At 38.3% G+C, this 11904-nt stretch overlaps 2 protein-coding genes across 2 annotated transcripts in view; one reads left to right on the plus strand and one right to left on the minus strand.

Annotated features, from left to right (window-relative positions):
* Positions 1–2500, minus strand: part of LOC124283324 (serine/threonine-protein kinase 11-interacting protein-like) — a 40607-nt gene extending 38107 nt beyond the window's left edge. Inside the window, 2 exon segments of the mRNA XM_046719359.1 lie at positions 647–745; positions 2223–2500. Of these exon segments, the coding sequence (XP_046575315.1) occupies positions 647–745; positions 2223–2232 (109 nt within the window). The 5' untranslated portion in view covers positions 2233–2500.
* Positions 2501–2646: 146 nt separating this feature from the next.
* Positions 2647–5683, plus strand: LOC124283325 (HIG1 domain family member 1A, mitochondrial-like). The gene is made up of 3 exons (XM_046719360.1): positions 2647–2825; positions 4238–4365; positions 5143–5683. Exons 2-3 carry the CDS (start codon positions 4248–4250, stop codon positions 5349–5351), a joined length of 327 nt encoding a protein of 108 aa, XP_046575316.1. The 5' UTR covers positions 2647–2825; positions 4238–4247; the 3' UTR covers positions 5352–5683.
* The last annotated feature ends 6221 nt before the right edge of the window (positions 5684–11904 follow it).

Genomic DNA, 11904 nt, shown 5'->3' on the forward strand with positions numbered 1-11904 from the left:
GCAGGAATAACACTTTGACTATAACAAAAACAATAACAAAGACAACTTTCCAGGTCTATTATTTTATCACCTACACATATCAAACACTTCATAACTAGCAATGATCAGAAATGGTATCACTGTCAAACACTGGTCTTGTTGTAGTAATACTATTTAAGAAATAAATGAGGGAGGGAGTTTCGGTCTGTCGATAATCGAGTCTGTACCAGACAATCCAATGATATACAGCATGAGCATTGATCTAGGCAACTGGGATATGATGACATGTGTCAAAGAAGAAATAAATAAATGAGAAGGAATTGTTTATGGTACAATAAAATATACCACACAGAATCACTTGTTCATCATGGAATATAATATTACCAGGTGAAAAACCCAGAGGGGTGCCACCCTGAGTGGATTATTGTCCCTGCAGTGGCTTACTGTGTGATAAACAATAGCTATATGATATTTCTCATATGAAATTCTCATTGATTTTTGTGATTTATTAAGCATTTTATTTTATATTTCAGTGTATTTTCACACTAAATCTACCATACTTTGACAAATGTTGCTTTCAGATCATGCATATTGCATGATAATCTATCAACAGCCAGTTCAGTCTCTGATTCCGTCGTGTAGCTTCATACTGACAATGAAAACTTACCATTCTTCCTTAGCAGTTGACACAAGCTTGATAACACTTCCTGCTCTCTCTCTTCTTCTGAAACTGGTGCCTTCCTTCGCCTCATCATCCTAAATCCATCTGCTCACAAAAACCTCATACTATGAAAACATGTCACCACAAAAATGTTTGTTTAATGAATTCTATTCAACTATCAAATTCTTCATACACATAGAAGATTTCTAAGAACCCACTTTAGAAAGTACAGATCTACATCATACACATAAAAGGATTGCTTGAGAATTTACATTGATAATACCAGCTTTATTAGGTTTTTGTTTACAGAATGTTCAAAAAGAATTTGATTGCAAAGTTAAATTACCATCATAGTAACATGTACAATTTGATGACAGACAAATTCAGAGATATCAGATTAATCATTCAGTTTTACTATTGTTTCTGACATGGCGTTATCATGATTGTTGTCCACACCCAATAATATGCCACATTACAAGCAATCATTCAACACAGAGAAGATGAGATTTAAACCATGCAGACAAACGAGTAATTATATGTATTGTGGTTGGTTGGGGAATACCATGAATACTGTTTAACGCAAACTTTTCATGTAAATTTGATGAGATGCTGTAACATTCTAAATGCTCAGCAAAATATAGGCCAGATCATTACAAATGTTACATCATCGCTTTCTCAAACCAGACGGAAATTTCAAACATTCAGCAATACATTGTATCATAATTCATAGACCACCTGAAGAAAAGTTGCAAAGTGTTATTAATAGCTAAACTGTGTCTAAGGTCTGGAGAACATTATACAATTTCTGATCAGTAGAGCCATACTAATGATTTGATTGTACTCTATCATGTTTACAGCTGGATCTTTGTGAAAGAAGAATATTTGGAATCATAGAGAATTGTTTCAGAATCAAATACTGACAAAGTCACCTCATTTCTCTGTGTGTGTGTGTGGGGGGGGGCTACAGGGTATTTGTGATCATTCATCCTAATTATTGTCTCATGGGGACGCATTTTAATGTGACATCTGACCACTTGTTTTAACATTTCACATAAGGTTTTTGCTGGTTAAGTGTGTGAGCATAAAATCGCTCGTAAACTTTTGGAATGAGACAGAAAAAATATGACACATACATAAAATCAAAGAATTTTAGCGATAAACAAAATCTATCACTGAACCCTGAGTTCGACCATTCAACGAATCGACTATATCATGCCAGATTCTTCATCACTTTCAGTTTCACGAAATTTGTCGGGCCGATGTCCAGATTTGCTAGAACTACTTCCATCAGTTTGCTTTATCACTCAGTTTGAAAACAGAAACCCACCGAATCTCCTGCCTACTGCTCCTCAACGGGATTTCCAAAACATTTTCAGTGATCACATAAAATTCTGGTACTGGCTTTGTGAAAATCGCCGAGGGATACAACCTGTTGTGTTGTCATTTACATTTTTTGTCATTTAGAAAAGCGGAGTTTCTCTTAGCGCTTGTGGTTTTGATGACCGAAATTACAGCCCATCACATTGCACATAACAACATTCCTTTAGGGAAGAGTGAGAAAGAGTTATAACTCTCTATTTACATGTTATCATCTGCTACATAATGGAAATGACATCGAACAACTCTTCACGTAAACATTGCATGTGACTGAACCGGAAGTAGTAAGGTTGTCCGGAAATATAGACATGTGTTGTTTACAAAAACGTTTCTTTATTAAAACAGAAATAAACATTTTTATATTTAATTTTCCATCATTAGATGGACATTAGATCATACTACAACCACTATGTGATTATCTAAAAATATTTCGTATATACGTCTTTGGTTTTCATAATCAAGGTCACTCAGGGGCAGTAGAACTCTGGGTAGGAGATAAAGCTGGGCACCGTCTCTTCACATATAGTGCAAGTTTGTGCGCAAAGGGTGCCGGGAACCAGCTTAGTAGGAACGTGAACGTGTAAGCTGGTTCCCGGCTCCCTTTGCGCGCGTCACCTTGCCTATATTGCAATATGCGAGACGGGGCCCAGCTCACGTGAACGTGAAGGTCAATGACGCAACAAAAAGGTCAGTTGCTCACACTTCCGGTCACGTCCGAATGTCAAACTGAGAGCGTGGTAAGTTACAAAAGATCCAGGAGGTGTCTGCCATTTCGATATAGCTACATATTCCGTTTTTAGAAAATCTGGTGAGTTTTAATGTTCATGATTACCTTTAAATGTATATGTGCTGATAAAGAAATAGATACTCTCAAGAAATCTCTGAAATCTAAATTAAGAGTGTCACTGTCAGAGTCACTGTCCTCATTCTGCTCATTTGGACCTCAGTGAAAATTTAATCAAAAGCTGAATTCAGCCAGTTTGCTTAAGGACCAGTGGAAAATATGAGACAATAGTGTCGTGTCTTCTGCACATGCCATCCATAAAGATGGTTTATGACAGTGAATAAAATATATGTATCATTATTCACTTGACATGTAAGAAAAATATGTTGAATATTTAAAAGTTTATTACTGAAGTGTTCTTAGTCAGTAATACCAAGCAGTAAATCTTAACTAAGTGCATTCTTTTTGAAGTTTCAAAATCATGATCCTACTCATCATCATGATCATGCATATCTGTCCATCGTCATTTCCACTCACTAAGTTATGTTAATTACTAGAGGAGGGTTTGTTTTGTACACCATTTGTAGACTGTTGCAGTGTCTTAGGTAGCGTGACTACCCATTAACCTGTGTCTGGTACTCACTGTTTGATTAGGTTAAATTAACCTGGTTCAATACTGGGTTCCAGATAAATTTTCAACATCAGTCATCAGGAGTACATACTCCTTACTTTTTCAATGCAGGAGTACTGGAAAACCTTAAGAGTACATTAAGTGTACTTAATGGAAGTTAATTGAGTACCAGTAAGTTTGCGTTTCTTTCATATATGCACAACAACATTGCTACTCTTGTGTAAACAGGTCCATGAACAATAAAACAATACTATTTCATATAAATACGTCTGTAAATGATTCTAAGACCGTACACCATTGCTGTGGTGCGTATCTGCTACGTTTTCTAAATTATTTCCTACCGTATCGTGCACATTTTATTTCTGTACATACGCCGATACAGCCCTTATCTGGAGCCCTGACAATAAATTTTACCTTTACAACAGTCTATTTGTCAAGGTAGAACATTTTTTCCTTACTGAAAACTTGTACATGCTTACATGTCAGGTCCATGAGCTACATCCATGATTATAAGTGGTGAATGTTTTTGTCACAGAGCAAGTATGCGTGAAAGAATAATGTGCCCTTACATCTATTTCCAAATGTTGACCTGCAACTTTTAATGATAACTTTTAATAACAGCCCTTTTGGCTTTTCGGGAGTACCGGATAACAATATTTCACTTTCAGAGTATGTGCCCAGATGTTTGACAAGATTTTCATCATCAAATGCTACTAATCTTCCAGCTTTCTGCTTATTGATGTGGTTCTTGTCATGTAAACTGTACTGTGCTTTCTGTCTGCAGAAGCTTTTATGTCAGGATCTTTGTCTGCAATTATTCAAATGTGATTTTCTTCTCATCATCATTCTGTCATTGTTCTCTCAGTTGAAGGTAAATGCCAGACAACATGTCAACAGATGCAAATCGTGTGGAACCCCCACAGTGGGAAGATTCAGTGAAGGCAGAAAACAAATTATGGCGGAAAGCAAAAGAAGCACCATTTGTGCCAATAGGTTGGTTATTATTGTCTAAATAAATGGTTTGATGGATGGATTTAATCCCTGACCATCCTTATCACAACCATGTACCTTGTCTCCCAGAATTGTATTATCCCTAAAAATACTTTCAAAGAAAATAGCTATGTTTGTAGCCTTCCTTCTTCACATAATGAAGTACGTCATGTAAGTCATTTACATAGTGCCTCCAAATTCACACTTCATGTGTTAAACAGTAAATGTACAACAGATAGTATGAAAAGAAACAAAGAAAAATACATATAATGCCTCTCTTCATATCTTCGAATTTTCCGTACTTAAGTCTAACATTCCATTGTGGCCTTTTGGTTTTTATATCCTATCTGCTTATGTTTATTTATGATATGACATGGTAGAAACAGTCAATGAGATAGATCAAGTGTTGAGGAAAGTCATTGCTCTAACATGATTACTTCTCATACTTGGCCAGGCATGTTTTCGGACAGTTTGTAATGGCAGAATATTGAACATCTGTAAGTCAAGGGAGCCTATGTCAGGTCCATTTTGTCCTGCATGGGTATCTGGGGAAAAACCTTCAAAGTTACTTCTGGTGGCTGTAATATTTCCTTACACATGTGTGTTGTCATTATAGCACACTGACCCCTGAACCAAACAATCTGAGGAGCAACAATGCCATTGGCACTGTGTATGTAAGATATATACAGCATTACTTTGTTGATGTTACAGATTGTACATATCCCAGTGATACAGAGTGACTTTGGCAAAAGTGGTCTTTAACATTTAATTCACTTACAGGAATCCTTGGCCTACTGGGTGCAGTCACATATGGAGCAGTGATGTATAAGAATCGAGGACGAATGTCCACTTCAGTGTACCTCATGAAGTTTCGTGTCATCGCTCAGGGCATGGTGGTAGGAGCCATGACAATAGGCGTCGGCGCCGCGGTTTTGCCTGGACTCTGGAAGAAATATGTCACAGATTCCAAGAGCGGAGGGGGGAGCTAATAACAGAAATCCTAGGACTGTTAAAGCAATGTTTGTCAATACAATGGAACTAAGAACTGCCGATTATTTATTTTGAAGAATCCATTTTGAAATGCCTTGCATCATAAAGGTTCATCATGGGAACAAATATAGGTGTTTTCATTAGTCTGGCTGAATTGCTATGAATGTCGCAAGTCTATGTTACAGTTTTGGAGTTTTTGGATCGACTTAGCAGTTATAGTTTGGCATGAAATGCAGTGGACCCGGGTTTTTTTAAATATCTCTTCATCCAATAACCCAATCGATCTCAAACTGTGCAAGTGGATGTTTTGTCAGACAACCTAATCACATTATAAATCACCGATTTTATGCATTTGTATTAAAGAATCTGTCTATGTCACTGTCAACAAAATAAACAGCAGAACGCAGACGGCTTGCAGAGGGAGGGAGCCAATGACCTGTAACAGCGGCAGTGTTCTATTGCTAGATTAAAGTTCACAGTTTGAGATCGATTGGGTCATTGGATGAAGAGATATTTACAAAAAAACGGGTCCACATGCATTTCATGCCAAACTATAGCACTACAGTCGTTTGTGGAATGTGGCCAATGCATTGAACTATCAGTATCAGCTTGGAAACTCCACAAGCATTCTATGATTGAACAGCCCTTAAAGGGACAATGTAATTACTGGTAAATAAACACAAATAAACAATATACTGAAGCAATGAAACCAAGGAAGTATGATACTGTTCATGTATCAAGTATATTCTGTCAGTGTGTTGTGTTTTACCTTTTTGTAGTCTGCTTTCCAGGGATAGGAATTACCATTAGCCGGATAGCCCAGACCAGCTTTCAGTCAGGTATCCTGAGGGCTAGAAGAATTTCAAACATTTTTGACGTATCACTATATATTGTCAGACTGTTGATGTTTGTTAATTTCTATCCCTGCATTTGTACATGTGTGAAAACTGATGTGGCTTGCCAAGCATTCATTGTCTCTCTGTTGTTGTAACTGATCAACTGTAGAAGGAAGAGAAAGAGGTGAAGCATGAACGACCAGGTCGTCTAGATAGCTGTGAATTATATTTAAGCAGACATACGATGGCTCTCCGCTTACATAGTCAGCAAGTGAAAGCAGAGATCTACAGTATTTTGTTGTTTCTAATAAAGTTGTGATATGATCATTCTTGTGGTGTGACTTGATGGGAGTCTACGTGCACAAAGTGATTATCGTAGCTGTCATTCTTAAATTTTAATCACAGTGTGTGTTTTTTTGTTGAGTGTGAGGTGGATATAGCTGCAATGGAAATGATGATTAGTTTCTGACAAGATATAGAATATGTAATGTTCAGCTTTCCACTTCAAGAAACTAAAGTTATGGCTGTGTCCATGAGAACATATACATTAATTCTAAAATACTGAAATTCACTATTTGTGTGGTCATTAAGAATGTCGGACAAAATACATGTTAGAATGGAAATTTGTTTTACCCAATTTTTTAACTGTTCATAATCATAATTTGTATGTTTTTGTTCAGTATATTCAGGATGTATGAATCCTCTTAGCAGAAGTATGCATATAATTATAATTGTGTTCTGTAAACTTACATATACAGCTTTTTAACTGATGGTTGTAGTAATTATTGTGTTGGACAGGATAATTACATCTTCCTGCTACTGTATTAATCCCTTGCTGATTCTAGTCGTTGATGGCTTGTGTCCATGATGTATAGATTTATTGATTTAAATAAAAGTAAATGATTTAAATAAATGTTTCAGGTGATTAATTTGATATTTCGCAAAGATAGGATGCATCAGTTGTGCAAGGATTTAGAATCTTATTTACCTACCACCAGTTTACATAATTAATAATAGAAGAATATGAAGATGAAGCAAGTAGCAGTGGTCATTTTTTGTTTGTTTTTTTATATATATTTTCATTTTAATTCTGTTTTGATGTTACAATACGTGATCTTCAGGTGTCTGGCGCCTGGTTTGAGAGTTGTGCAATATGGACTAAACATGGTATACTATTTCCTTAGGAATATACTATTATAGAAGGATCATAAGGAATCATTAATTGATAACATATGAAAAATGACCAGTGTTAATAATGTCCCTGATACGGACTCGTGATCCTCTAATGATCATCTCAAGTATGTTGTATGTTCATGTCACACGCTACGCTTCTGATCCGAAAAAGTGAAGACATTGAAATATTTTATTGTGTATTGTAGAGTGTAAAACATACAGCACTAGCAAGTTTCATAACATATTCACATTTTTTAAAAGGTACATGAGTATGTCAGATGAAACACTGGAATTTTCTGTCCAGAAAACGTCCTTTTGTCAAGGTAGGATTTGCCAATAATGGTTTCCAGTCCCAGCTTTATACTGATTATGATCATTGACGCATCAGTTCTATACCTGTACTCGTGGAATTTCTCCATTTTGTCTGCATTCAGCTGACGTCAGGATGTTACTGAAATTGTGTTCAAAGAAGCTTTAACCAAACTACTCATTTGTCATTATGACAGATATACTGGATATCATCCTGCCATGTGTGAATTCCTCCTCTACAGTTTTCAGACTTTGTTTACTTTGATATGATTTTTTATTGACGAATTCTACCTAACAATAGGTTGTTGTGTCTATGTATACAAGGACAGATGAATATTTTTATGTCATGTTCAGACGAAACATTAGAGAGTCTAGGGATCAGTTTCTGGGAATTTTCTCCCATACAAGTGGAGTATTCTAAGCTTGATGATGAATTATGATCTCAGGGTTCATCAATTTGTATGTATTCAACTGTATAATACTGCTAAGTTAATACTGTTCGAAGACCATACTCTTGGACCATTAGTGCAGTTGTGTTTGTCTGTGATAAGGGGACTGACGGAGTTATCTCCATTGGTTTGTATATAGTGCATCATTTATTATGGTGCATCATTTATTATGATGATGCGACTTTCACTGGCCTGTATACAGTTTGTTTAGCTCCAAGCACTGATCAGAGTTCCATATCCCAGCATGATAAAATGTTTAAAATTGCTGCCAGTAAGACATAATAAGGTTTAAAGTTTCCAGAAATGGCAATCACTCTTCTGTCAAGATAGAACCCGGTTTGTCCAAACCCTACATGATGGCTTTGTCATCCTCATGCGTCAAAATCAAATTCTGCGTAAGTCTGTGTTTCACCCGCAGTTTGTGGATGTCAGTTGCGAGTCTGTTGTTTTATGGAGTATTTTCCCTTTGTTACACATGGCTAGAGAGGGGATAATGGCGGGTAAACTTCCTTTACAATTTACAGGGTTAACTTTGTTAAAATATGTGAGCACACAGTGTTCTGTAGAGTTTAAGTTGAAATAAAAGAAATGTAATTAAGAGGTGGTTGTTTTCTGTAATTTACGAAGCTCGTGGAATAATACACATCAAAATATTTTAAGACAAATATTTTCAAATTTGCCCTTTTTTGCACTTGTTTATCATTTGGAAAGTGAAACTGATATTTTCCCCTTTGTTTACAATTTTGAAATGATGGCAGAGCAATAGATGGGTGGACGGAAGGGAGAGGTTGAGCAGTATCATTTCCCTCGTCCGAGGTTACGATTTTATATACGTTAGACAGCGTATTTTAAGAGTGGCAGTGTCTGAAGTGTGTCTCAAAACGTTTCTCAATATCGTCACACACACACACGCAGCCCAGTTACGCAGATCGATGCTAATGCTGTTGATCACTGGATTGTCTTGCCCAGATTCGATTATTTACAAACCGCCGCCTTGTAGCTGGAATGTGGCCGAGTGCGGTGTTTAACAACGAACAAGCAAACAAAGACTATGCCAAACCACTTATATGCCGGCCGCTTCCGTGGTGTAGTGGTTACAGCGTCCGCCCGGAGAGCGGAAGGTCGCGGGTTTGATCCCCGACCGCATCATACCCAAAGACATTAAAATATGGTACTTGTTGGTCCCTGCCTGGCGCTCGGCATTAATGGGTACAACAAGGATTGGTCGGCTCGGAGTCAGTATAATGTGTCTGAGTGGGGTATTCATGCTTCACTGCGGCATGGTATCTCAGTGGGCTAGCACTATAAAACCAGCTTCAGTCTGGGCTAGTACAAGCAGCCGCACCTACACATACACACACGCATGCACATCGTCATATGAGCGAAATATTCTCAAGCACGACGTTAAACCCAATTTCACCTAACCTCACCTCACTTATATGCCTATCGAAGTCGTGCACTGTGAACTATGATCTGAAATGCCTATGCCCAACTGCTTGCGTATTATGCCTCATGTAGTGTAGCATAAAGGTTGGTAAATAAATACTAGCACAAAGCATTGTTGCGTCAATGATATCACAATGGTAACAACACCAATCCCCGAGCAGGATACTGAATTAGTGCTGACTCATCACCAAACATGGCAAATATATGTCACGTTTCTGGTCCCAGCATCGGGAATGTACACACTGAATAATTCAGAAAATATAAAATCTGTTAATAGGGCTTAACGTTCATGAATAATATATTAAACCAATTCCTCTTGCAATGAGATATTTCTAAGAGCTCAGATTCCCCTCATTGTTTGTATTGATGTATGTGAGCAGGAACAAGTTGTACGTGTGAGCTGTACACGCAACTTTGTCTAAACCCGCATACCATTAAACGGGATCGCAAAAGGATATTATTTAAGTTTTTAAGTTCGATAACGTGACAATACTGACAACAGGTGCATATGTTTACGCCGCTTTTATTTCAGAAATACGGAAGACACCAGCAATGGACTTCGCAGTATAATCATTCGGTAAAATTCGAACCCGGATTGTCAGCATGACGAGCGAACGATATAACCACTGACCCTTAAACCACTTATATGAAGAATATAACACCAAGATTATCTGTCGGCGCCTTTGTCTTCGTTTTGAAGAACACTTGATGTGCGTGTGACAATCAAATCATCGAACCTCATCACACTGCCCTCTTAGACACACCACATCTGGTGACATAAAATGAACAACTAATTACATTTATTCAGGAAAAGATGGTAAAATATGGTTTTAGAGTGAAAGCTGTGTGAACTGCGTTAAGTGATGAATTAACAATATTGTACTGTTACATCCGTATATATGTGTGGACTGTGTCAGATGTTGGCAACCAGTATGCCAGGTCTGTAGAATACAGTTTATGTCCTGTTGTGAGAAGAGCACCTGTTGCGTGGCCGACAGATAACAGGCGCTTGCCATTAGCTCACCTTAACGAACGGTTAGGGAGCTCAGTGTATCTGTTCCTGCAAAGTGGTTCAGTAGTTTTATGTACTACAGGTTGCCTCAGCATGAACCAACTTCTTGTAATGCACACGGAATGGTTTTGTGAGCTTGTTGTTTAAAACCACCGCACTCAGTAATATTCCAGTTTAAGGGCAGCGATCTGTCAATAATCGAGCCTGGACAAGACAATCCAGTGATCAATATCCTGAGCATAGACCTTCACAGTGGATATACGATGACATGTGTCAACCAAGCCTGAATTCCCGATCCCGTTAATCGCTTCTTACGACAAGCATGGGTTACTGAAGACCAGGTCTAACTCGTTACCGGTTCTAATAGAATGGATACCTCAAAAGGATACTATAAATTGCATTAGTAGTGAGTGAGTGTGGTTTAAGGCTGCTTTGAACAGTATTCCAGTTTACGGCGTGTCGGACCCACGTGCATCAACAAAAAAACAATGAACAATACCATGGTGACCAGGGAAGATGCGGGGACACCGTTTCATACCCGACATGGCCGCTATGACAATCGTACCACCAGTGATTTAACACTTGGGTAGGGACACCGTTTCATACCGACATGGCCGCTATGACGATCGTACCGCCAGTGATTTAACACTTGGGTAAGGACACCGTTTCATACCCGACTTGGCCGCTATGACGATCGTGCCGCCAGTGATTTAACACTTGGGTAGGGACACCGTGTCATACCCGACATGGCCGCTATGACGATCGTACCGCCAGTGATTTAACACTTGGGTAGGGACACCGTTTCATACCCGACATGGCCGCTATGACGATCGTACCTCCAGTGATTTAACACTTGGGTAGGACAGCTGTAATTCTGAGATGGCTCTGTGAAATGGGATCAATGATTGATAACCAGTGATTGGTTGGAACGGTACCCTAATCCCAACAAACCACTGACTTGTTGGAACGGGAGGTTAGACTCGACAAAACAATTTGTTGGTCAGAACGGGATTCTTGACTGAACGAACCACTGATTGGTTCGGAATGAAGACCAACATAATCGGATGTAAGTCTTGATCACAATGTGGGAAGCGGATTTCTGCTGATATGCCAGTGACATCACGGTATGTCAGCTTGATGGAAACCATGACATGATGGACGTTTGTCATTTCGGGGAAACCCTTAAACATGCATGGTACTGACAAACCTAGAAACATGGCCAATATGGGATTCAAACCACGAACAGTATCTGGATCTCCTATCTTGTACAGCAAATGTCGGTAGACTAAAAGACAAGCGTTCCTCTATACAGATTTATCAGGCAAAG

This window comes from Haliotis rubra, unplaced genomic scaffold, assembly GCF_003918875.1.
Source record: "Haliotis rubra isolate DU_JTF1 unplaced genomic scaffold, ASM391887v1 Scf313, whole genome shotgun sequence".
NCBI classification, from domain to species: Eukaryota; Metazoa; Mollusca; class Gastropoda; order Lepetellida; family Haliotidae; genus Haliotis; species Haliotis rubra.